This window comes from Mobula birostris, chromosome 21 (assembly GCF_030028105.1).
Source record: "Mobula birostris isolate sMobBir1 chromosome 21, sMobBir1.hap1, whole genome shotgun sequence".
In the NCBI taxonomy this organism is placed as follows: domain Eukaryota; kingdom Metazoa; phylum Chordata; class Chondrichthyes; order Myliobatiformes; family Myliobatidae; genus Mobula; species Mobula birostris.
The window spans coordinates 32,818,020-32,845,328 of record NC_092390.1 but is presented as its reverse complement, the minus strand read 5'-3'; the positions used below and the strand labels follow the sequence as shown (position 1 = coordinate 32,845,328).

At 41.7% G+C, this 27,309-nt stretch overlaps 1 protein-coding gene across 1 annotated transcript in view; it reads right to left on the bottom strand.

The window, feature by feature from the left end:
• The window catches only part of papss2b (3'-phosphoadenosine 5'-phosphosulfate synthase 2b), a 91,952-nt gene that overhangs the window by 54,190 nt on the left and 10,453 nt on the right, over positions 1-27,309 (bottom strand). The window contains exon 2 of the mRNA XM_072239248.1: positions 5,965-6,079. Within this exon, the coding sequence (XP_072095349.1) occupies positions 5,965-6,079 (115 nt within the window). The remainder of the gene's footprint in view (positions 1-5,964; positions 6,080-27,309) is intronic.

Below are 27,309 nucleotides of genomic sequence, written 5' to 3'. Positions count from 1 at the left end.
ATGTATGGAGCAAGTGACGTTGAGTGAAGTTATCTCCTTTAGTTCAAGAGCCTGATAACTTACTAATTCCTGAATCTGGGTGGTGTGAACCCAAGGGCTCTTGTACCATCTTCCTGATGGCAGCAGCAAGAAGAGAGCATGCCCTGGGTGGTGGGGTCCCTGATGATGGATGCTGCTTCCCTGAGATAAAGCTCCATGTAGATGTGTTCAATGGTGGGGAGGGCTTTACCTGTGATGGATTGGGTTGTCTCCACTACTTTATGTAGAATTTGATGTTCAAGGCCATTAGAGTTTCCATACCAGGCTGTGATGCAGCCAGTCAATATACTCTCCACCACACATCTATAGAAGTTTGTCAAAGTTTTAGATGTTAGGCCAAACCTTCACAAACTCCTGAGGAAGTTGAGGCGGTATCGTGCTTTCTTCCTAATTGCGCTTATGTGCTGGGCCCAGGAATGGTCGTCCGAAACGATAACATTGAGGAATTTTAACTTGCTGACCCTTTATCTCTGATCCTCCTGGCCTATGGACCTCTGGTTTCCTCCTCCTGACGTCAATAATCAGCTCCATGATTTTGCTAATATTGAGTAAGAGGTTGTTGTTCTGGCACCAATAAGCCAGATTTTCAATCTCCCTCTTTTATGCTGATTCTTCACCAGCATGGGTTCGGTCTACGACAGTGGTGTCGCCAGCAAACATGAAGATGGCTTTGGAGCTGTGCTTAGCCAATCTAAAGTGAGTAGAGCAGGGGGCTAAGTACACAGATTTGTGGTTAGATTAATTAGAAGAAGAGGTTGAATGAAGTAAAAGGAGAACAACTAGGCAATGCCAGCTATATGAATACAGACAAGAGTCTGTGGTGATTACAAAGTGGCTACTAGAGTCAGTTGATGATAAGCAATATCTATTGTTCACATCACAGGATCTACCCACAGATTTGCCCGGAATCAAACCCTTCACCAAATTAAATCTATCCAATATAAATGCATCGAAGAATGTAGAATAAAATGGCAGAATATTTGATAGACAATAAAACATCTTTATTCACATGCAACCCTACGTTATCACAAGGCTGCAGAATGATAAGATATAGGAGCAGAAATAGGCCATTTGTACCACCGAGTCTGCTCTGCCACTCCATCATGGCTGATCCATCACCCCTTAAACCCCCTTCTCCTGCCTGCTTCCCGTCATCTTTGATGCCCTGAATCATCAAGATGCTATCAACCTCTGCCTTAAGTATACTCAATAAGTTGGCGTCCACTGCCATCCATGGAAATGAATTCCACAGATTTACTACCCTCTGGCTACTGAATCCTTTCCTCATCTCTGTTCTAAATTGACATCTCTCAATTCTGAGGCTGTGCGCTCTAGGCCTGGGATCCCCTGCTAAAGGAAACATCCTCTTCACATCTGCTGTCTAAGCCTTTTAACATTTGATAGGTTTCAATGAGATCCCCGCTCATTCTTCTAAACTCCAGATAGTACTGTCCAGAGCCATTAAATGTGACTTAAATGTTAACCCTTTCATTCCTGGGATAATTCTTGTGAACCTCCTCTGGACCCTCTCCAATGCCAGCATATCTTCTATTTAGATAAGTGGCCCAAAACTGCTCACAAATTTCCAAGTGCAGTCTGACCAATGCCTTATGAACCCTAATCATTACATCCTTGCTTTTATATTCTAGTCGACTCAAAATGAATGCCAACATTGCACTTGCCTTCCTTACTGTGACTCAACCTGCAAGTTAACCTTTAGGGTATCCTGCATGAGGACTTCCAGGTCCTTCTGCACCTGTAATTTTTGAAGTTTCTCCCCTTTTAGAAAAGAGTCCATTCCTTCACTCCTTGTGCCAAAGTGCATGACCATACACTTCCCTACCATTATATTCCAACTGCTACTTCTTTTCCTAATCTGTCTAAATCCTTCTGAATACACTCTGCTTCCTCAACACTGCCTGCCCCTCCATCTGTTTTCATATCATCCACGATCCTGGCCACAAAGTGAACAATTCCTTCATCTAAATCATTGGCATACAATGTTGAAAGAAGTAGCCCCAACACTAACCCTGCAGCAAACCACTAGTCACTGGCAGCCAATCAGAAAAGGCCTCTTTATTCCCACTACAACCTCGGTTCAGTGCGAAGCTAAGTAACCATTGTTGAACAGCGAGCAGAACTGAACAAAACCAGGCAGAATCAGCCTTCGTCTGCGGTCCCAACACCCTGACCTTTTCAATCTGGCCCAATACTTAAGTCGATGCGCTTCGAGCAGGTGTAGTTGTCAGGGAGGCTGGAGGTTTCCCAAATTTACCACATATCACACAAGCAATGAACCACTACCTCCAGATCCATTCTCAGTGCACTAGTTATTACTTTCAGAGGGAAAAAATTACAAGAAACTTTCTTACTTACTCAGAACCTCCGGCTGTTCTTGACCAAGCCTGTTCTCACCTAAGCCAGTTAAGCCAAAGCTGGACTACTCTAACAACTGCCCACTCACACAATGGCTGCTCCACTTACAGCTCCTTTCTTTTTATTGGCCCTGCATGATTGCTGCCTGTGGAAAAGAAGCTGAAGGCTCCTGAGCTCTTTTTAAACCTCACACTGCATTGTTAACAAACAAATTCTCAAACTGATTTCAGCCTGCCAAAAAGCTGAAAGCTCCCAACCTCTTTTTAAACCTTGTGCTGTGTCAACAGCAACAAACTCTTGCCCTGCCATTCCTACATTGACCTGTCCATCCATGGCCTTCTTCACACTTAGGCTGATACCAAACACAAACTTGAATAACTGTACCTCATATTTTCCCTGGGCAATCTACAACCAGATAGTACAAAGACTAAAATTTCAAAATTCAGATAACCTGCTTTCCCTGTCCCCTACCTTCCCCCTAACCACCAACTCCTTCCAGTCCAATCAGGTCCTCCACCCTCTTTTTATCCTCAAACTCTCCTCTGGCCCATCATCCAGTTTTGCTCTCACTGTTCCCCCCCCGCCCCCACCCATCCCACTTCTGTCCTCCTATTAGCTACACAGGGTCTCCGACCCTCACTTACTTCTGCCCATCAGCCCTCTCGTACCCGATCCAATAATCACCTCTCTTACTTATTGGAGTCCAGCATCACATCTACAGTACCCCTGCTCATCACCTTCCTGCCTTTGACTTCCAATTCCACTACATCCCCTCCCTCACCTGCCCCCCTCTGCCCATCATCCTCACTCCATTTAGGTCCACCCATCACCTGCCAGCCCCTGCCTTACCCCTCTCCCCTCTCCCCTTATGACTGCCCATCTCAGTTCTGTTGCAGGGTCTTGGTCTGAAATGTCAGCCATTTCTTACCCTCTAATGACACTGTCTGACCCAATGGGTTACATTGTTTTCCATTCTTAGGCAGAGTTTGCTATCATGCCAGATTGTGTTAGATCTCACAACAGTGTTGATGCTGTGACACCAGTTATTGAAGAAAGGTAAGCAAAGGGATTAGGGGAAAGGTTGTAAATGTCACATGACTTATATAAGAACAACTTGGGTCATCTATGATACAACATACAGCATACATTTAAAATTGCACTTATTGCCACGGATACTGGATGCAAAGTTGTAGTCACTCAAGGAAAACGGGATTAATTTTTCTTGACCACCATCCATTCTTACAAATGATGGTCCTAAATTGGAATCATATGGAAAATTCAAAAGTGGATCCCTCTGTTACCTCAGTATATTCTCACATAAAATCTAAAAGGTTGAAGTAAAAGTTTATATCAGTGTGTTATGAGAATTTCGATGCAGGATGTGTAAGTATAATCTTGACACTTAATATACAGTTTAGCCATGGTCTGTATGAAGTTTGTACGTTCTCCTCGTAACCCCGTGGGTTTTCACTGGGTGCACCAGTTTCCTCCCACGTTCCAAAGATGTCCACTGCACCAATTATAGAATTCCCTTGCCCCCTCCCACAACACTACTGCACCCATTTTCTCTCCCCTCCCCCTTCCCTTCTGTGCCACAGAGCCAGACTCAATGCCAGAGACCTGGTTACTGTGGCTTCCTCCTGGTAAATCGTTCCCACCAACCCCAACGGTATCCAAAGCTGTCTACTTATTATTGAGGGGAATGGTCACAGGGGTACTCAGCAATGGCTACCATTTCCCTTTCTCTCTCCTGGCAGTCACCCACATACCTGCATAGGGGTGACTACCTCCCTGTATACCCTATCTGTCACCTCCTCCTTCTCCCTTATAAGCTGAAGATCATCCAGCTGCACCCTGATTTCCTTAATACTATCTCTAAGGAGCTGCAATTCAAACTACATTTATTATCAATGTATGTCAATATTACACAACATTGATATTTGCTTACAAGGAGCCACAAGACAAAGAAACCTCAAAAGAATCCTTCAAAAATAAACAGCTAACACCCAATGTGCAGAGAGAGAGAAAAAAAAATCAAATTATGCGAACAATTGAATTTTTAAAAAGGACTTGAAGCCAGGCATGTTTGCAGCTGGAGCAGGCTACAACCTCAGTTCAGTGCGAAGCTGAGTAACCATTGTGGAACAGTGAGACGAACTGAACAAACCCAGGCAGAACCAGCCCTCGCCTGTGGTCCCAACACCCTGACCTTTTCAATCTGGCTCAATTCTTAAATCAATGCACTTGGAGTAGATGTAGTTATCCAGTTTCCTCCCACAATCCAAAGGTGTACCAGTTAGTAGGTTAATTGGTCATTGTAGATTGACCCTTGATTGGGCTAGGGCTAAATTGGGGTTGCTGGGCGGCGCAGCTCAAAGGACCAGAAGGGCTTATTCTGCATTCTAACGCAATAAAAATAAATAATTTAAAATAAATTTCCAGTCACAGTAATGGAGTTTGCCAAGAAGGCACAAAAAGTATTGTCTAAAATTATACAGAAAAGAGGATGATCGAGCCAGAGAGATGTTTGAATACGTAAGACTACAGTGTACAGAGTACATGAAGCTACATGCTAATCATGATGGACTTGTTAACTTGGCTGTGTTTAGTGGCGACTACATTTTATAGCAAATGTAGTGAAAGTACAATGCTCCACAGAGCTTTGCAAGAAGAACTCTGGTATTATAAGCATGGATATCAGAGACTTTTGTAATTGTGAGTCTATTTCAGAAGTTAATCAGTAGTTGCAGAAGCATCAACACCAGATTCTATGGAATTAAGTCAGGAAGGACACCTTCCTCCAGACCACAAGTAGATTCAGCACCAATGACACAGGTTCTCTGGAACAGATCAAAATGACTCAGGAAACCTTTGAAAAGGTAAAATGTGTAAGTAATGCAGACAAAAAATCATTTTCTTTTCAAAAGGAGGAAAGCTCTGTAGAGTTTGGCTAATATGAATTAAGAGCCATCCATGAAAGCAGTATAATTAGAGAGCTGAATAAATCAGTTATACTTGTTCTTACAGCTCCCTAATATCAGATTCAGATTTATTCCCTATACATCTAAGCATACAGTGAAATGTGTCATTTGTGTTAACCAAAGGATGTGCTGGGGGCAGCCTGCGAGGGTCACCACACATTCCGGTGCCAACATTGCATACCCACAATGCTCAGCAGAACCACACAGAACACAATATAACAAAACAAAACACGAAGTAACAAACAACAGCAAAGCAAGCCCCTTCCCTCCCTCCCACCCACCCACAGAGACAGCCCTCCAACCTCAGGGCAGGACTCTGGGCTTCCAGTGGATTCGTGGACAATGAGCATCCAACTTCCCCAATGGACTTCAGGGCTTTGACTTCCGAAATTCTGTTCGATGTTCGGGCTTCGATGTTTGGTATCAACCCCAGGACTAGCATGCATCTTGCTATACTCTGCATTCTTATGACTCAGAGAAAGGAATTTGTACGCAATTATGTACCTACACTAAAGCCATGATTATGTTAATGGATTTTCAGGGATGCTGGTTTAACATAACATGTTACCTGTTAGCCAGACAGTGCAACCACGGAATCCTCTCCGAGTGCCAATGACCTGGCCTCTCTTGTTTCGACTCACATGATGGGACTGATATACGACATTGGTGGACTTCTGAATGTCCTGTGAAAAGACCAAGTATTATTTCAACACATGTTCAAAATGCTGACAGAACACAACAAGTCAGAGAGCATCTAAGGAAATGAATGGAAAGTCAATGTTTTGGGCAGAGGGTGCCTCATGCTGATGGTGAACACAGCAGAACAATGTGTACAGAGCAACAAGGGGAAATCACAAGAGGAAGTAGAGAAAAGAATGGAGATAAAAGAATGCAAAGGCCAGAAGCAGCAATAAAATACTGAAGGGTCTTGACTCAAAATGTCACCCATCTCTTTGATGATCTCCCGTCATAGTTTATTTGATGTTACAAAAAATAACATTTGCCACACATGAAAGAAAGAAGAAAAAGAGGGAGGAGGAAAAGGAGAAGTTGGCTAGCTATCCCCTCAAGCCTGCCCCATCATTTAATCTGATCTTCCCCAGTCTTCAATTCCTTTTCTGTGCCAGTTCCCCAGAACTCTGGATTCAGTTAAAAAAAAATCTTCTTTTAAATACCCCAATGATCCAGACTCCACAACTATAGAACAGAGAGTGCCAGAGATGAAATTCCTGTGCATCTCAGTTTTAAATGGTTATCCCTTTTATAACCATGTCCCTTCATTTGAGACTCCCCTGGTAATGTAGCATCAATCCCATCATGCCCATTTGGTTTTCAATAAAACCATCCCTCATTCTTCTGAACTGCAAAGAATTAAGAGCTAACAGGTTGCTATGCATGTTGAGTACTGAATATGCCACTGATACCTATACTTCATTATCTGAGCTTCTTGTTGCTCAGTACTGCATTACTGGGCAGGAAAGGAGCAGGTAATTGGCTGGCATCGCCTGATGTAAAATCACTGATGTGGCATTCATTCGTAGGAATACAGGAGCAACAGGTCTAGCTCAGCCAAATATCCTTTCCTACTGCCCAACATACATCACTCAAGAGATCAGCAGTGGAAAGGGTGAGCAGTTTCAAGTTTCCTGTGCGTCAACATCTCGTAGGTCTATCCTGAGCCCAGCACCTTGATGCAATTATGTACAAGGCACACCAGTGGCGATATTTCATTGGCAATCTGAGGATATTTTGTATGTCATCAAAGACTCTAGCAATTGTACTGTGCAGAACATTCTATCTGGTTACATCACTGTCTGGTATGGAGGGATCACTGTACAAGATCAAAAAAAGCAGCAGAGGGTTTTAACCTACCTCGGCCAACTCCATCATGATCCTTCTCCAGCATTGAGGACATCTTCTGAAGGTGATGCCTCAAAATGGTGGCATCTATCACTGAGGACTATCACAACCCAGCACAAGCACTCTTCTTATTGCTACCATCAGGGAGGAGGTACAGGAGCTTGAAGATCTGTACTCAATACTTGAGGAACAGCTTCTTCCCCTCCACCATCATTTCTGAATGTCACTAATGTTGCTCTCTTTCTTACCCTGCATATATTAATTTATAGTCTATTTTATATGTTGCACTGTACTGCTGCCACAAACGAACATATTTCATGTTTAATAAACCTGATTCTGATTGATCTTTGATTTGCAATCACTCTGTATGTTGTGAATGGTGATCGGAAGTACTCAATATGTTATAGATGGGGATGGGTGTTTCACCAATATTAACATAACAATGGCATTTCCTCAGAATGCATTGCAGCACATGCCATTTCTGCCTGTGGGCAAAGACCAGATTTGGGACCATTGTTTGATGAGATTTAAAAGATATAAATATTTTCATTGATACCAAGAAATAATAGAAGGTATAGTACGACACACACAACAGGTATTGCTCTTTGTTTGACATGATTCACCTGTAATGCTCTGGTTAAGATTTCTACTGCTATGCTGTGAGACATTTTTACTTCAGCAGTTTTCTGCAAGTGCAATGTGCCTTGTTAGTAAGCTTCGTAGACTAGCATTTTGGCTTCGGTTAAAGATAAGGAGCCATTTTGTCCAACTTAGGAATGTTGTGTCAGCCAATCGGGCTTGTCATGGTAGCATTTTGTCCACTGGGATGCTATGGAAGATTTGAGAGAGCTGGGCGGGATCGGATTTCTGAAGGACTGTAGTCTGGTTTGGGGTCCTTTGACAGGAGGTGCGGAGAGAAGAGCATGAGGGAAGATGCTGGGAGGATCCCACCCGAAGGGGAGACCCTCTTGTAAGAAGTGCTTTGTGCAGACTAATTGTCTAATGGAGGAAGTGCCAATACTCCTGAGTTAGCCTGTTTGTTCCAAACAGTCTTCGAGGGAAGTTCGAACTTTGGCCGGTGTCCTCCACGCACAATGTAGGTTTAGCACATGAGTAATCAAAGCAATACACCCAGCGACTACAGAAATTAGCTCCAATGCTTATGTACACATTTAGACTGGTTTAACTGTAATAGGCCCTTTTCTTTTTCTTTTCTTTTTCTGTTAACTGCTTGCTAAAGTTGAAATATTGGTAGACATATTTACTTGGTAAATTTATGCCGGTGTACGATCTGTGATTTTTCTGGTGAATGATAACTTTGCATGGGGCAGTGTTTACACAGCGCTCATATAATCAATGTTCCTTAAGTGGAACATCCCAATTTTTTTGTTTGGTTGAACCCAAATCATACTGACCCTAGATGTGAGTTGCTTATGGAAGATGACCTTCTCACCGCTGAATCACGGGGCTGTTAGCTGACAAGCCAAGTTTGTATACGAACCCCAGTGATAGGGTTACACATAATAAACAAAACAAAGGGGCAATTAATGAAACCTTGTTTGAAATGGTACGCTGGGAAATTAATAATTTAGGATTTTTGTTTCCTTTGCCTTGTCCCTTGCACAAAAGGATTGGGTTATTGCCAATCGGTTGAGAAGAGTGAAAGTCACAATGTAAAAAACTTCCAACTAGTTTTCTTTTTTCTTATTTAGCCGCATTTGCCATGTGATTCTAGAATGGAAAGCAATTGATGTGCATGGTGGATTAGCTTCGTTATGTCCCACTATGAGGCAGGGGACAACAACCAGCGCACTTTCCTAATCCAAAACAACAGATGATTAACATTACACAAGCATTACAGTCCTTCATTTATCAGACTAATAAACATAAATCAGATATTGTTAGCCCTTTAGCTGTAAATAAGAGCTCCAGACAGATATAAAGCTTCCCACATGAACAAAGGATCTCTACAGAGGAACCGATGCTGACGAATCATCTTGTCAAGATTATGTTGGCTATGATTTGTTATTCACTATAAATATTCCTAGTTATTCATGTGATTACAATGAAACAATCCTTCAATATCATTGACATAGATTTACATAGCTTTTTTTTCTACACTAATTCTTAGCTATTCCAACAGCGGTTTTCAGTGCAACAATTAAAGCCCTCTTTTCAGGCTGTTGCTTTCTAAAATCAAGCCACAATATTAACGTTCAAAACTCAAGGTGAATTTATAATTATAATATTTCACCATATATAACCCTGAGATTTATTTTCTGGCAGGCATTCACACTAAATGCAAGAAACACAATAGAATCAGTGAAGGTATGCACCCAACAGGATAAAAAACCAGTATGCAAAAGATGACAAACTGTGCAAATACAAAAATAAATAAATAAAAAAAATAATAATAAATATTGAGAACATGAGATGAAGTGTCCTTGAAAGGGAGTCCATAGGCTGTGGGAAATGTGCAGTGACAAGATGGGTGAAGTTGAGTGAAATTATTCCCACTGGTTCGAGAGCCTGATGGTTGAGGGGTAATAACTGTTCCTGAACCTGGTGGTGCGGGTTCTCAGGATCCTGTACCTTCTTTCTGATGGCAGCAGTGAGAAGAGAGCATCACCTGGGTGGTGGGGATCCAGGACGATGGATGCTGCTTTTCTGTGGCCATGTTTCACGTAGGTGTGCTCAGTGGTGCGGAGGGCTTTACCTGTGATGGACTTAGCCACACCCACTACTTTTTGTAGGATTTTCCTTTCAAGGGAATTGGTGTTTCCATATCAGGCCATGATGCAACCAGTCTATATACTCTTCACCACACATCAATAGATGTTTGTCAAAGTTTTAAATGATGTGCTGAATCTTTGCATCAAATGAAAAAATGCAATGTAAATTGGGGTAGTCTGAGACAGGGAAGATGGCTTTGAAAACAAGCACCATTTCTGTCTCTATAGTTTTCCCTAGTGCTCTTTGTTTCTCATATTTCCTATTGAGGTAGAAGGAGCCCATTCAGTCCTTCAAATCTATGCTACCTCCGTATCAACCGTCTCATTCCTCCACATTTCACTGTAGCCTATTCTCTCTCCTATGCCCATCAGCCCCTTCCATCAGCCCCAGCCCCCATTCTCTTCACCCCTCCAGTGGTAATTTACAGCCACCAATTCACCTACCCACCTACAACCTATGAGGGAGGAACCTGGAACTCTTAGAGGAATACTTACAGGTAACATAAACCTATACAGTTAGGATCCTTGACTCCCCCCAACTCTGGCCTTTTATATAGCCCTATTTTCCTGATTCATTATTGTGGCCAAAGACTAGCTAGCTACACTGCCTCTGGAGTTCCATCTTCAAAGCTCAACTCCTCTCCAATTTTCTCTAAAAATCTACTTCTTTAACCAAGATTTTGACTGCCATAATATCTCCTTATGTTTCTGGACAATGCCCCAGTTGAGAGGAGTGCCAAGCCACATGTGAAAATACACAAGAAAAGGTGTTTTTTTTTTGATATTGCCCCTGTAAAAGTAATTTGGGATGTTGAGAGAGGGAGAGTGAACAGTGTGAGCGTGGAGGTTGGAGAGTGGGGTTCGGTGAAAGAAGGAGACAGGGGTGGAGAGAGGGAGAATGGGGGAAATGAGAAGGAAGAAGAAGGATGGGGCTGTCAAGGAAGGGGCAGGAGAGTGAAGTGTGAAGGAGAGTGGAAGAGAAGAGCCTAAAAAAGGAATGGATGAAGGGGGAGGGGGATCTGTAGATGGGAACTTGCATTTTTGTCTGATGGGATACGTGGCCTGAGTACAAACATGCATCTGAGTAGGTAGCCATGAATGCGAGCGTATTAAGTCGACACAGCAGAGCTAAACTTCCAGCTTTCTGGCCTCCTTGCTCTTGTGCTGAAGTCTCAATAGTACAGGACCATCTGGTATCTGGCAAGTAGCAGCACAATTCCCACCCTCCTCAAGTTAAAGGAATGCACACACACACACACACACACAACCAACCAATTTCCACTCTGAAGCATGCCAATGGACTAAGAAGAATTCTGTGAAAGCTGTTAAATAAATGCAATTTATTGTTGAAGCAGTGTGGCAGTAGTTACTGCCATGTTATTAGATTGTCAATGAATATTTTGCTTGCTGCTTGCTTTTTCAGAATCATTCAGCCGTGGTCCACATACCAAATAACTGAATGCATATCTTGCGACAGCAGTCCACAGCTGTGAACAGCCTTCTTTTGGGAAACAGCACCAAACATGAATGAAACAGCAGAAAATAGAGGTGAGCGAGACGATTCAAATTTTTGAATAAGCACTAGGGACTTGGTGTCTTTATCATTTCTTCAGAAATACAAGAAGGCGCAGCTGCATCATTCAACAAACAAGCTTTCAAAGTTGGGAACAAAATAATTATGTTCATTCATGAGTCCTAAGCAACTTAAAAAGGTTTTAACAACAGTTCTATGAATGGAGGTGGTTATTAACATTGTTAAGGAAGTTTAATTTTACAGCACGCTGATGTCTTTTAAAACTTGAAAACTTATTTGATTTTGGAATGTATCTTGTTAATTTGGCCATTGTAGGATTTAGGTCAAACACAAAAGCTGTAAATTGAGCCTTGTTAATGACATGAAACTGCAGCGAACCAGATTATTGTACATATTAAAATAAATACAGTTGTGTCTGTCCCTGACACGATTGCTCTTAGGCAGCAGGCTGCAGTACCACTTCCAACGAACATAGTTCAGAAGTTGCATTAAACCATAATGAATCATATTACTGGACAACATTTTAGCAAATATTCCATCACTGCACATTTTAATGGAAAGCCAACCTTTGAGGTTTCATACTGAGCTCAGATTCAGACAAGTAAAATGGAGCCTGAGGTAAATTTTATAACAGCAAATGTATCAGTATAAACTTGATGATGATAATACCAGGTTTTACAAAAGATTAATTGACAGATTGTAAAGAACTCAGTCCCAATCTTCAGTGACGATATGGCTAAACTGGGTGAGTTCAGTTGTGTTATTGTGGAGTTTAGAAGGTCATGGATCTAATGGCTAACAGGAAGTCTATATATTCATTGCAGGGTCAGCTGAGGGGTTTATGTTTTCCCTGTGCTCGCAGATGAACTCATCGAGTGGTATGCAAGCCCATCTAGAGGAATCAATCAACCAGATATGATTGTGAACAGAGATCACCATATGGACATGCGATGGGAAGCAATAATTCTGTTGGGACTAGGAGAAAGGGGGCAACTAGAGTTTGATACCATGGAGAGGACTGGTGCAAAGAGTTTGTGAATTGGGAAGGACGCTCATGTCAGAATGATTTTCCTGGATTTCAGTTTGGCATTCAACACTATTGTCCCATAGACCTTGGTGAACATGTTCCTACTCCTTGGTCTAACTAGTCCACTGTGCATTGGACTTCCTAACCAACAAATCCCGGGTCATCAGAATGCACAACTGCTCTTCCCTTCCCCCACTATCCTCAACACAAGTGCCCCCAGCGCTGTGGCTGAGCCCAATGCTGTACACTCTGCTCACACAGGACTGCACAGTCAAACACCCGAGAAGTCACGTTGTCAAGTTCGTCAATGACTCGTCAGTGGTGAGTCTCATCACCAACAACGATGAGAAGGCCTACAGGGAGGGGGTGGAAGAGCTCGAGGACTGGTGCCAGGTAAAAAAAAACCTCTTTCTTAATATCAACAAGACAAAGGAGATTGTTATGGAAAACCCACACCACTCGCCTTTCTTCATATCAGCAGCACAGCAGTGGAAACTACTGGGAGCGCACATCTTGCACAACCTTTCCTGGTCCAAGAATACAGTCTACACAATCAGGAAAGCTCATTATAATGTTTTGTAACTACAAAATATAAAATTAATTGAAATAAAAACAAGGGGGCCTGAGAGGTGTGTATCCAGTTGCACACATATGATATAGTGGTGTAACAAAGTATGCCATTCACCTACTTTTACATAGAACCTGTAATGAGTCAACAACTAAGAATGCTTAATCAAATAATATACATGCAAAATTACTCAAATATTACTTAAGTATTAAATGCACAACATTCCTCCCTGCTTAGCTATAATCTCCAACTCAATGCAGAATACATTTCAACAATATACACAGTATACTATATAATACAACTACTATATAGATATACACAGCATAGTAAATTTGAAATTGATCTATTCAGGCTGAAAGATTTAATCACTGAGGAGGATTTCTTAATCTGGTGGGATAACATCTTTCATAACAAGGAGTGTTCACGCTGCTAGACAGGTGAGACTTGTGGCTGTAAGACAATCTCAGGCTCGGTGACCTCATCAAAGGTGGTTGTAAGAGTTGACTCTGGGACTGTAGGAAGTGATTCTGACAGCCCTAAGCACCTTTCTTCTTGATATGGTGGCACCCCCAACAGTGCATGGGAAGATGCTCTACCTGCTGATTTATCTAGTCCACCAGACAAAGCTCGAGCCAATGCTTTCATTTTGACCAGGCCTAGATGACTAGTATGTAGGTCCTCCAACACTTTAGCTCTCAGCTTAGATAGTGCAACAACTTGCAACCCCACATAAAGCAACCTCCATCAGGGGAAGTTACATCCCGGCACGGGTAAAAATGGGGGAACTGGAATTTCTGCTGTACAGTCCAGCCATTGTGGGTTGCCATGTGGAAATGAGACAGTCTGGGGCCTTTACTGGTTTCCATTTGGATCATCTCTGCCATAATAGGGAGACTTTCAATTTGCATTAGGGAGAATATATCAAGAGGAGCGTAAATTCAGTAATTTTTCAGGTATTTCCTTTTCCAAGGGTAAACGGGACAATACATCAGCATTTCCATGATTAGTTGTCCTCTTGAACCTTATAACTGTGTCCTCTAAGAAACACAGCCTATCCCTGCATTCATGCTGCTGCTTTTAGTGGAGGCTCTTCTGTGAATCGAAAATGGATGTTAATAGTTGATGATCAGTAAATATGGTAAACTCTCTCCCATACAACTACTGGTTAAAACATTGTACACCCAAACCAGGTTTAAGGCATCTCTGTCAATCTGTGCATAATTTTTCTCTGCAGCAGTAAGGGAATGTGATGCAAAGAGAATTGGGCGTTCACTTCCATCACTCACAACATGTGGTATGACAACACCAATACCATAAGACAAGGAGTCACAGGCAAGTTTCACTGGGTGATGTGGATCATAATGTGTGAGTACAGTGTCTCACATCACCACTTCCTTTACCTTTAGGAAAGCCACCTCATACTGCTTTGTCCACTGACATTTCTTCCTGATCTGTAATAATAAGTTCAAGGGATGGAGCAAAGTCATCGTGTTTGGCAGGAACCTGTTCTAGTAATTGACAAAACCTAAATAGGACCACAGCTGCGACACATTCTTTGGACTTGGGGAATCCATAACTGCTTGACTTTTCTCAGCAGACTTATGTAATTCTTGTGCATCAATGGTGTGACCACAGTAAGTGATGCTTGATTTACAGAATTCACCCTTATTGCATCATGCTCTGAGCCCATAATCTTCTAGTCTTTTTAACACTGTCTTCAGATTTTGGAGACGTCCCTTGTCATCTTTACTGGTAACAATGATCTCATCCAGGTAATTCTGAGGGCCTGGGCAGCCTTGCTGCCCCTGGCCCATAGCTTTCTGCCAAAGTACAGGTGCAGATGCTACTCCAAAAATAAGCCCATTATCATGCTAAAACCCTTTGTGAGTGTTTACAGTGAGAAACACTTTGGACTCTTCTTCCATCTCTACCTGTAGGTTGGCTTCAGCTAAGTCCATTTGCTGAAGTGTTTTCTTTCAGAGAGGTTTGCAAAGATTTCCTCTATCTTAGGCAGAGGGTATTAATCTTCTTTCAGTACTGGGTTGATGTTGACCTTAAAATCACCACAGATCCTGACAGACTCATTCTTCTTAGCTACTGGAAACACTGGTGTAGCCCATGGGCTCCTCTCAACCTTTGAAAGAACTTCTTCATCCTTCATGCAGTCTAGCTCACTGGCCACTTCATCACGGATGGTATAAGGAACAAGATGGGCTTTGTAAAACTTGAGTGAGGCATTTTAATTTAATGATATTTTACCCTTGATATGTTGGAATTTTCCAGTACCATCCTTGAACACTGCTGTGGCAGTATCCAGTACATTCCCTAATTCACTTTCAGTTGACTCTATTGCAAGAAATGTGGCATGCAAATGGTGGATGGGTTTCCAATCAAATTGTAGTTATTTCAGCTAATCATTGCCCGACAATGCTGGCCCTCCTGTTTCATCACATACAAGCCCAATGTGGCTTGTTAGTTGTTGCATTTCACTGTTATGAATGTCATTCCCTCAGGAGTCATCTTTTCTCTAGTGTAAGATCTTCATTTGATACCTGCAGATTTCAGTTCAGTATGTTTGAAATGCCGTTCAAACTCATTTTGTGAAGTGACTGAAACAGCTGAGCCAGTGCCCAATTCCATTTTATTTAATTTTCTGGTCCCTTCTGGTGTAAGCCATATTGCTTGCCTCTTGTTAGTTTTCACACTGTAAATCTCAAGGCTACTCATTCCTGTGTCACTCTCATTATTATCAGATTGTTCATAAACAGCATGCAGATTAATGCTCTTTTTGAAACTGCAAAAGAGTTTCATCATTTTCTCTTCCCTGGGCAGTCCCTGTGATGCTGTGGGGTGAATTGATAGCATTGTGGTTAGCATAGCGCTTTACAGTACCAGAGACCTGGATTCAGTTCCCTCCACTGCCTGTAAGGATTAGTATGTTCTCCCTGTGATCGCATGGGTTTTTTCTGGGTGTTCTGGTCTCCTTTCACAGTCCAAAGATGTGCTGGTTGGTAGGTTACTTGGTCATAAATGATCTCGTGATTAGGATTAGGCTGAGATTAATTTGGGGGGTTGCTTGGTGGCATGGTCTATCAGAATGGCCTACTCCATACGCTATCTCAATAAATACAAAATAAAAATGTATTTTGGCCCTCTGACATGCTTCATGTGTTCTATTTTGTTACATTTTCTGCAAATTTCACCTTTAAACCTGTATCGATTTGGCACGATGTTTCCTGATTTGTAATGACCTGTGCGCGCAAAAATCTTGCACTGTGCAATTTTTTGCCCAGTGGCAACAATATGTGTGCACTGAATAATTTCTTCAATAAAAACACTGAAGAATTTCTTCAATAATAAGCTAGTTCTAAAATCTGCAGACAAATCATCATAAACCTCATGTTGTCAACACCGTCTGCATCAGAAACTGGAAAAGGAAATGCAATTGTGTACAATCGTGAAATATACTTAACATGCCAATGAGGTAGAGGATGACAACCTTTTGAATGCAGTTTAAGTTCCTTTATGCACTAGTAACAAAAGATGTGTGCTTGCGCACACATGCACACCTTAGAGGGAACATTGGTCTGGTGTCTGTGTGCCCCTGACACAACAGTAACACAATTTGATTGGCCAGGATGGTTTCTGTTTTGGGATTGCAATTTTGTTCACGCTCACTTTCATTCCTGACTCCAACTCAACTGCGTCTGTCTGCTGTTTAGATTGATACAGTAATTCCAACTGTTCTTTTAAATATGAATTGAGAAACTTTTGAATGCTTTCTTGTCAGATTCCACAGACTAAATGATCTCTTGGTGCATCATTAAACCCAACATTGAACAGACAATGCTCAATCTCTTCAATTCGACCACGTACACTGAAATGAACTCCCCTTCCTCTTGATTCACGTATGAAACCTAAAGTGTTTTGCAATCAACAGTGGGTTCAGTTCTTCATGTTTGTTCATTAATTTCATGATATCTGCAAAGCTCATTTTGGCTGGTTTGGTTGGAGCAGTTAAACTTCTAAGCAAGTTGTATGCCTTTAAACCCAATTCACTCAGTAAAATTGGTACTTGCTTTTATACTGCTCAATTTGTTCAGTATACAATACTAGTTCTCTCTCATGCGATTGAACACGTCTATTTTTCTTATTTACTTTTATTTTTGTTTATGATTATTATCACATGGTACGCACTGCTTATGAACCTGTGAACTTCTCCATTTACTGCCTTTTTTAAAAAACTTGAAAGTTTCTGTCCCCTCCTGAAGAAGTTCATGCTCTGCTTTTTTTACGGACTGTTCTTGCTGCACATTCTTAAAAACTCTAATATTTTGATACGCTTCAAAAGGTACATGGTTGTGCTGGGTTTGTTTAATTCCATCCTCATCACCACTGTTACGTTTTGTAATTCCAAAAGATAAAACTAATAGAAATGTTAAAAAGGGAGCCCGAGAGTCGCATGTCTAGTTTTGTTTTTACTTTTAGCAAGGCGTGCACATGTGACCTAGTGGTGTGATGAAGTATACCATTTGCGTACTTTTACTCCCATCATGAATTATGTAAACAACAAAAATGTTTAATCAAACAATGTATCTACAATATTACTGAAATATTAAATACATAACACACAACATTGCCTCTAATTTCTGAGGAGGCTCAAGAAAGTTGGAATATGGACATCTATACTCACATCCTTCTACAGGTGCACAGCGGAGAGCATCCTAACAAGCTGCATCACCCCATGGCATGGAAACAGCACTGCAATGGACAGGAGGGCTCTACAACTGATAGTCAATATCACCCAATGCATTACCAGCACCAGCCTACCTTCTATCAAGAAAGGTGCCAGTAACATCATGTAGGCTCCCGCTCACCCTGCTCATGGACTGCTGGTCCCAGTCCCATCAAGGAGAAGGCTGAAAATCATCCACACCAGAACCACCAGACTCAAATGTGGTTACTTTCCCAAGCAGTAAGGCTGATCAATACTTCAACTCACTAATCCACCCCTCTATACTCCCTACCACCACTACTTTATCATTTCCTGTCAGAGTCGTCTTATGTACAGGTTCTCCTGGGCCTAGCATCATTTTATGGGCATACAATCAAACTATGTATATAAGTAATAGTTTATTTTTATTGTGGTTTTTTTTATTATTGTTTTCTTCATTTTATTGCATTTTTTGTACTCCAGAGTAACAATTATTTTATTCTCCTTTACACTTGTGTACTGGAAATGACATTAGACAATCTTAAATCTTGAAACATGATAAAGAAAATTATCATTTGTGGGCTGTTATAGTGAGGTAAATGCATTTCAGTGAAAGAGAAACTCCACTGAATGATTTGAATCACGGTGTGGCAGGGCAGGTGTAGGCCTGGTGTGGGAACACCGACGCCTTTCAGCAGAAAATCTGACAAAATGTCGTGGATTTGGCCCAGTACATCACAGGTAAAACCCTCCCTACCATTGAGCACATCTACATGAAAAGTTGCCATAGAAAAGCAGCATCCATCATCAAAACTCCTCACCACCCAGGCCATGCACTTTTCTCGCTGCTGCCATCAGGAGAAGGTACAAGTGCCTCAGGACTCACACCACCAGGTTCAACAACAGTTACTGCCCCTCAACCATCAGGCTCTTGAAGAAAAGGGGATAACTACACTCATTTAAGGTTTTTTTTATCATGTTATTTCATGCTCGTTATTTATTGCTATGTATTTATTATCTGCATTTTCACAGTTTGCTTACAGTTTACAGTTCCTGATGTTTACAATTTGCAGATCCTGTTTACAGTTACTATTCTATAGATTCACTAAGTATGCCCGCAGAAAAAGAATCTCAGGGTTGTACGAGGTAACATGTATGTACTCTGAGACTCAATTTTACTTTGTACTTTTATACAGTTAACTATTAAGAAAACCAGTTTGATGAGATTGACTAAGGGAGGTGGTAAAGGAACTAAATTGCAATGAAATTTTGAAAGAGTCTGAACACTATTGTGATCTCTTTTGAACTGCTATTTATTTTTTATATATTTCTCATTGTAACTTGTACCAATTTGTATGTATTGCACCGTACCGTTGCTGCAAAACAACAAATTTCAGGACATTGTCCATGATAATAAACCTGATTCTGATGGATATAGTACTCTCAAGTGTAAGGATGGGAGTATCTTGGGAGAACAATGAGGGGAATGAACATCACAATTAAAACAGGGTAAAGTGGATTAAAGTAGGGGAGAGTGATACGCACATTGGGAAGCAGAAATGAAGGAATTGCCAGGGATGTTGATCATTCATCATGACCACATTCGTATCTGTTTCACCATGCCAGACAACTTCTCAGATTACTGGGTGGCTCTGAGTGGGACTGCAGAATTTATGCAAAGGGTAAAATTAATAGGAGAATGGAGGAATTGGAGGATGGTCAAGTATAAAAGGCAGGAGTGATTCAATAGTAAAATGAGTGATGATTCAATGTGAAAAGATGTGATGATAGGATTAGCCCATCTATGCCCAGATGAAGAGACCCAGCCCAGAACATGAGCTGTCCATTTCCTTCCACAGATGCTGGCTGATCTGCTGAGTTCCACCAGCAGCTTTTTTTTTGCTCCAGATTACAGCATTTGCAGTCTCTTGGGTCTCTATCAAAGACATTCTCTTTTGTTCACTGTTCCCCTCTCTCCTTTCTCCATTCCTTGAGCAGGCTTTGAGGATAATTGGGTATATTTTAAATGGAGGTTAATAGGTTCTTGATTAGTAAGGGTGTCAAAGGTAGGACCAGGCAGATAGGGCAGACAAGGGGAAAGGCAGGAGAATGAGATTGAGAGGGATAATAAATCAGCCAGGATGGAATGGCAGAGCATACTTGATGTGTCAAATGGCCTAATTCTGCTCCTGTGTTCTGAATTGTTCTGCTTGTTCTGACTTGAAGTGTTTATGCTATTTCTCTCTCCACAGACCTTCTTGTTCTTCTGAGTATTTCAAATATTTTCTGTTTAGCATTTTTACACGAAATAAAAGATTGTTGGCTAAATTCCATATTCCTTTTCTAGCATGTTGCAAGCACAGCTACAGGACTGTCATTCAATTCGCCATCAATTATTACTTTTGGAAATAAAAAAAATGAGAAAGGAGCAGTAAAAAAAAAGGAATGATAGAGAAATATAAGATTTTGTAGAAAGTATTGAGACACCTGAAAAACAAATTGAAGAAATGAACTTCCTCACCAATAAAAAAATTGAAGTCGTTATAAAGCTCATTTCATTGCCTCAGAAGTTTACAGCCTGTAGACAGACCATACATATAAAAGCACCCAGGACCATGAATCAGTCTTTTTGGATTGTAATGAGGAAATGTTTCTTCACGCTGTGTATATTCTTTGGAATCCTCTGGCCCAGAAGGCCGCAGATGCTCTTTCAGTAAGAACTGGGACTGATGTGAGATATGGAGATTAAAAGAATCAAGGGCCTTGGCAGGAAAATTAAGCCAATATTAAATCTTATCCATTATCTTATTGAAAACCAGAACAGGGTTCAGAGATCCATTTCAAGTTCAATATGAACAAAATGACACACACACAAATTGTTAGAAGAACTGACCAGAGCAGACGGCGTACATGGAGAGGAATAAACAGTCGACATTTTGGGCTGGGACCGCTTACCTTGATAAAGAGTCTCAGCCCAAACCATCAACAGCTTATTCCTCACCATAGATGCTGCCTGACCTGTTGACTTCCTCCTGCATTTTGTGTGCATTACTCTGGATTCCCAGCAACTGCAGAACCTCCTGTGTTTATGAACAAGTTGATGTTTTTTTTCTTTTTAGTTAGAATTAAGAATAGAATGGAATGTATGACCTTCAGTTAGTCCTGACGAAGGGTCTCGGCCTGAAACGTCGACATCACCTCTTCCTAGAGATGCTGCCTGGCCTGCTGCGTTCACCAGCAACTTTGATGTGTGTTGCTTGAATTTCCAGCATCTGCAGAATTCCTGTTGTTTATGAACTTCACTATTGTTTATAATTGTTTATCTTTACATTGATAATTCCTCTCTCATTTCACCAGCACTAAACCACTCAGGCGTACAACTAGAGTCTCTTGCAAAACAGGTTGCAGGCTTTATTATCTGCTAACAGGAGGGTTTTGAGCCCAGCAATCAGGATAACATTGACAATCTAGTCCTCTTGCACATCAAAACCGTGGCCGAGTCAGGGACAGCTTCCTCTGTGGTCAAAATGTAAAAACAGCGGAACAAAATTGCCAACAAAAAATTGAATAATTAACTTCAATTTGTAAAGAAAAGAATCAAAGTGTGGAAGCACACTCCACTTTCCGGCAAGAGAAAGCAGAAGGAATTACTTCATTAACAGTGCTTGCTGGCAGAGCTGGATGTCGTAACTTTTGACACTGTGACATGCCAAGTCAGTGAAACAGTAAGGCAGTGTTCGAAAGACTTCCTTCTAACTGCTCATGGCAGACACTCTCATGCTTCACTGTAAACCAATACTATGCCGACTGAATACTTTCACTGTTTGCCACGTATGTCCAGCAGATTATGCCATCTCACTTTACTCAAACACCGTGAGGTGTTGTGCAAATCTACTACCAAAGGGGTATGAAAGAGTGTCTGTATTCATAGTTTTGGAGTGTTTGTTTCTACCTACCCCATTTCCCCCACCCTCTAAATCCAAACATGACTGTAGTTGTAGTCACCCCACCAAGCTATGACCTCCCATTTACACTGGTCTTTTTGAATCTTTCTCTTCTACAATCTTTAACCACAGACTCACGTCTCCCCTGATCGTTCTAATCAATTCCAGTCTCATCTTACCACTGAAGCACCTCTCCAAGCAGCTTTCTTCCAGCAGGCCCCACAACTCTGATCACTTTTCCAATCTTTCCATCCATCTACTCCATTCACAGGCTATAGCTGAGTGCCAAATGTTTATCTACCCCACAGTCAGCCAGACGCCGATGTTAAATATGACAGGAAATCCCTTTTCTTGACTTTCTCAAATCAGCTGTACTTGTCCTAGTTTATATTCCCTGAAATTCTCCATATCTTCTCCATCGCTACCTTCAAGCCAATATCAGAGTCCAATACATTAATAAATCAGAATTATTAATAAATCAGAAACCTTTTGTTAGAAAGTTGAGATTTAAGGTAGTTCTCCAAGGAACAAGGGCTCCAGTTTTTAAATCTATAAAATGGTAACTATAACAGGATCAATGAAAGATCAAGTAGAGCGTAGAAGATGACAAACTGCGCAAATGCAAATATAAATAAGTAGCAATAAATAAGTAGAACAGGAAATAACACGATAAGGAATCCTTAAAGTGAGATCATTGGTTGTGGGAACATCTCAATAGATGAGTGTAGTTATCCTCTTCTGTTCAAGAGCCTGATGGTTGAGGGTATATAACGTCTTGTTAGATCATTTATGGTTTTCCTTCATTGCATTTCAACCTTGGTTGAATTTTCTTGAGTTTTGTGTTCTTAGCATGTGATCTTACTTGATCAAATGGTCTTGCTTTGTTTTCAGTTTACTAATAGCTGCGTCTTAGTGGGCATGTGGCCAAGTGGTTAAGGCATTGGACTAGTGACCTGAAGGTGGTGAGTTCGAGCCCCAGCCGAGGCAACGTGTTGTGTCCTTGAGCAAGGCACTTAATCACACATTGCTCTGCGACGACACTGGTGCTAAGCTGTATGGGTCCTAATGCCCTTCCCTTGGACAACATTGGTGTCACGGAGAGGGGAGACTTGCAGCATGGGCAACTGCCTGTCTTCCATATAAACTTGCCCAGGCCTGCGCCCTGGAGGGTGGAGACTTTCCAGGCGCAGATCCATGGTCTCGCAAGACTAATGGATGCCTTTACTAATAGCTTCTATTTAATCATTCAGTAAATACTTTCACTTATGTAATTGTGCCTTTGTTGGCCGCTTTTCAGTGTAAATGATTGCTCTGCTATTTTGGAAAATAGAAACCTCTGGGGGCTTGTAACTCGATCACTAAAAGAACATTGTCAGTCATGTACTGTTCTCTGCAAAACCTCATAACTGTGTTTAGGCATACAACAATATATGCTGTTACATCCATTAAAGATTCACCTGAAAGGTAACAATTTCAACAGTGCAGTGCTCACTCAGTATTGCCTTGTAGAGATGATATTTCATTTCAAGTTTCAAAGTTCAGAGTAATTCATTATCAAAGGACATATATCTCACCATATACTACCTTCAGATTCATTTTCTTGCAGGCATTCATTCACAAGGATCAAGAAACACAACAGAATCAATTAAAAACTATGCACAAAGACTGACGAACAATGTGCTAAAGAAGACAAACTTACAAATAATAAAAAAGTAAATAACTAATACTGAGAACATGAGTTGTAGAGTTCTTGAAAGCAAGCCCACATGTTGCGGAATCAGTTCAGAGGTGAGGTGAGTAAAGTGATCCAAGCTGGTTCAGGATTTATTTGCCAAGTGCCTAAAGTTCAAAAATAACTAAAGTTAACCTTAAGTTTAGTTTGCACTTCAACCAAGTTACATCATATTAATGCAGAGGGACACTGTATGAAAAAAGTCATGTTAATTTATAAGGATGTACATAATGAGCACAAAGCAATGTTTGCAGCTTGGCTATATCAATAAGTGAAATATATAATGTTGAATCAGGCCACTTGGCTCAGCCACTCTCTGTTCGTGTTCTATAATATTTGACATAGTAGTTCAGTCCCTAACTGGCACGGACTCTGCCATATCCACTTATGCTGGAAGGAAACTAGGCAACTTAATCCACAATAGATGTAAATAATAAGAGTAGCACATTAGTACTTTCTTTGAGTTATTAACATTACATTTGAAAATAAGAAGTTTGATCATTAGGTTTTCATCCTGGTGAAGTGGAACTCATGTCGAATCCAGACTACTGGTGCTGTCTGCACGTTCTCCCTATGCTTATGTTGGTTTTCTCTGGGTTCTCCAGGTTCTTCCTAAAGGTGCTTTCATTTCCTCATGAATTGGCCGCTGCAAATTTTCCCTAGGGTGAAGGTGAGTGGTAAATCTGGGGGATGCATGGCTTGTTTCTGTTCTGTGTCTCCCTATGTTTCTACGCAGTTAGAATTTTACCCAGTGATGTGAGGATCACTGGGGCATCTAAGAACAGATCCAGCCTCAGGCATGATTGCAATAGGGAGAAAGACATTGGGAAATCCTGACCCACAGCGATGGCATTGGTGAAGCGCAGCGATGACTTGCTGGCAGCAAAAGCAACCATTAATTACTTTGTTAATAACACTTTTTCCTCGAAAATGATCACTGCGATCAATAGCCTGTAACTTCCCTTTTGGACCGCCTCTATGACCTGGCACTTTTGCGGTGTGAACTTAAGTCTTGAAGGTGCAGGATGGTGAGCATGGGCTGAATCGAGCCCAGGCCTGAGAGCGGGGAGTAAGCTAATATTTGTTTGCTGAACAGATTTGGAACAGTACAACCCAGGTGAGGAAGAATCGAGGTGGCAGGTTAGCAGCCTGAGAGCAAGGAACAAGCCGAGGTTTGACCAATTTAAGTGGTAGGCTGAATTGGAAAGGTTAGGTATAGTCCATATTGAGGCAGCGTGTCCCAGATCCGGGAGCTTATCAAAGCAGCAAGGTGCGAGGGCAAGGAATGATCTGAGGTTTGGCTGATTTAAATGCGAGGCAAGATTGAAAAGGTAAAGGTGCCGGGGCTGGAGACGAGGATGGGCCGGTATACAGCTCACTGCTCCGCAAGGTCTACTCAGCTCTGCACTGAACTGAGGCTGTGGCCTGCGACTGACCGGCTGTGACTGGCTTCGTAGTTTGGACTCACTTTCGTGAATTCCACTTCTGAATGCTATTTGCTTAAAAGCTGTTGTTTGCACGATTCATTTTTGTCTGTATATTGTATGTTTGATAGTCTTTTTTAAAAATGGGTTTCTTGGTTTTGTGGCTGCCTGTAAGGAGATGAATATCAGGGCTGTATATAGTATATACATTTTAATGATAAATGTAATTTGAACTTTGAATTAGAGTGCTCAAATATACATGACATTAATAAACGTGGCTTTGGATTATTTCCAAAACATTTCAGGGCGTATCCTAATTATTGGACCTTTACTAACATTGTAGCCCCATAAAGACCGTGGCTACAAGAACAGAACAAAGTTATAAAGTCATGGAGAACTACAGCACAGAAACAGGCCCTTTGGCCCATCTAGTCTGTGTTGAACCGTTATTCTGCCTAGTCCCACTGACCCACACTGGGACAATAGCCTCCATACCCCTTCCATTCATGTACTCATCCAAACTTCTCTTAGTTTTGAAACTGAACCCACATCCACCACTTTATCTGGCTGTTTGCTCCACATGTGCACCACCATCCAAGTGATGAAGTACCCACTCAGTTTCCCTTAGGTATTTCACCTTTCACCCATAACCAATGATTTCCCATTCTACAAGTCCAAGACAATCTGTGGGTGCTGGAAATCCAAAGCAACACATGCAAAATGCTGGAGGAACTTAGCAGACCAGGGAAAGTTCGAATCATGACGAAGGGTCTCGGCCCAAAACGTCGACTGCTTACTGTTTTCCATAGATGCTGCCTAGCCTGCTGGGCTCTTCCAGCATTTTCTGTGGGTTACCTTTCGTTCTAGTTTCACCTAACCCAGTGGAAAAAGCCTGCTTGCATTAACCGCATCTCAAATCTCTATCCAACCTCCCCTCATTCTCCTATGATCCAAGGGATAAAGTCCTCACCTAATGAACCTTTTTCTGTAACTCAGATCCTCATCCCATCGACATCCTTGTAAATTTTCTCCATACTCTTTCAATCTTATACCTCTCCTGTGGGCAGATGACCAAAACTGCAGACAATAAATCCCAATAATCATCATGTACTGTAACCTTCTTTCCTTGACACTAAACTAGGTGCACGTCCAGCCTTCAGTAAACACTTTTTAAAAATCATTAAAGGAATTTCTTCACGACTCCTTTGAGACGTTACAAAATACTGAGTTTAGCTCAAAGGTAGCATACTTAGCTCTGAATTATAGTTCTAAACTTACATGAACTGCAAATCAAAGGTTAATCCTTTAGTAATGTAATGCATTACCTAGCAATCAGATGCGTTTCTTTGTAATTAAGTTTGTTTTCCTAGTTCTCCCAATCAATTTGGTGCAAAGACGCCACTGTACTGTTGAAAGTACAATATCATTCTCATTCAACTTCCACTTTCAGTAAGCAGCACCTGAAACAGGAACAACAGGAATTCTGCAGATGCTGGAAATTCAAGCAACACACATCAAAGTTGCTGGTGAACACAGCAGGCCAGGCAGCATCTCTAGGAAGAGGTACAGTCGATGTTTCAGGCCGAGACCCTTCGTCAGGACTAACTGAAGGAAGAGTTAGTAAGAGATTTGAAAGTTGGAGGGGGAGGGGGAGATCCAAAATGATAGGAGAAGACAGGAGGGGGAGGGATGGAGCCAAGAGCTGGACAGGTGATAGGCAAAAGGGATATGAGAGGATCATGGGACAGGAGGTCCGGCGAGAAAGACAAGGGGGGGGGAACCCAGAGGATGGGCAAGGGGTGTATTTAGAGGGACAGAGGGAGAAAAAGGAGAGTGAGAGAAAGAATGTATGTATAAAAATAAATAACGGATGGGGTACGAGGGGGAGGTAGGGCATTAGCGGAAGTTAGAGAAGTCAATGTTGGCATGAACATTGACTTCTCTAACTTCCGCTAATGCCCCACCTCCCCCTCGTACCCCATCCGTTATTTATTTTTATGCACACATTCTTTCTCTCACTCTCCTTTTTCTCCCTCTGTCCCTCTGACTATACCCCTTGACCATCCTCTGGGTTCCCCCCCACCTTGTCTTTCTCCCCGGGCCTCCTGTCCCATGATCCTCTAATATCCCCTTTGCCAATCACCTGTCCAGTTCTTGGCTGCATCCCTCCCCCTCCTGTCTTCTCCTATCATTTTGGATCTCCCCCTCCCCATCCCACTTTCAAATCTCTTACTAACTCTTCCTCCAGTTAGTCCTGACGAAGGGTCTCAGCCTGAAACGTCGACTGTACCTCTTCCTAGAGATGTTCCCTGGCCTGCTGCGTTCACCAGCAACTTTGATGTGTGTTACCTGAAACAGGAAGTAGCTTATCCTTCTGC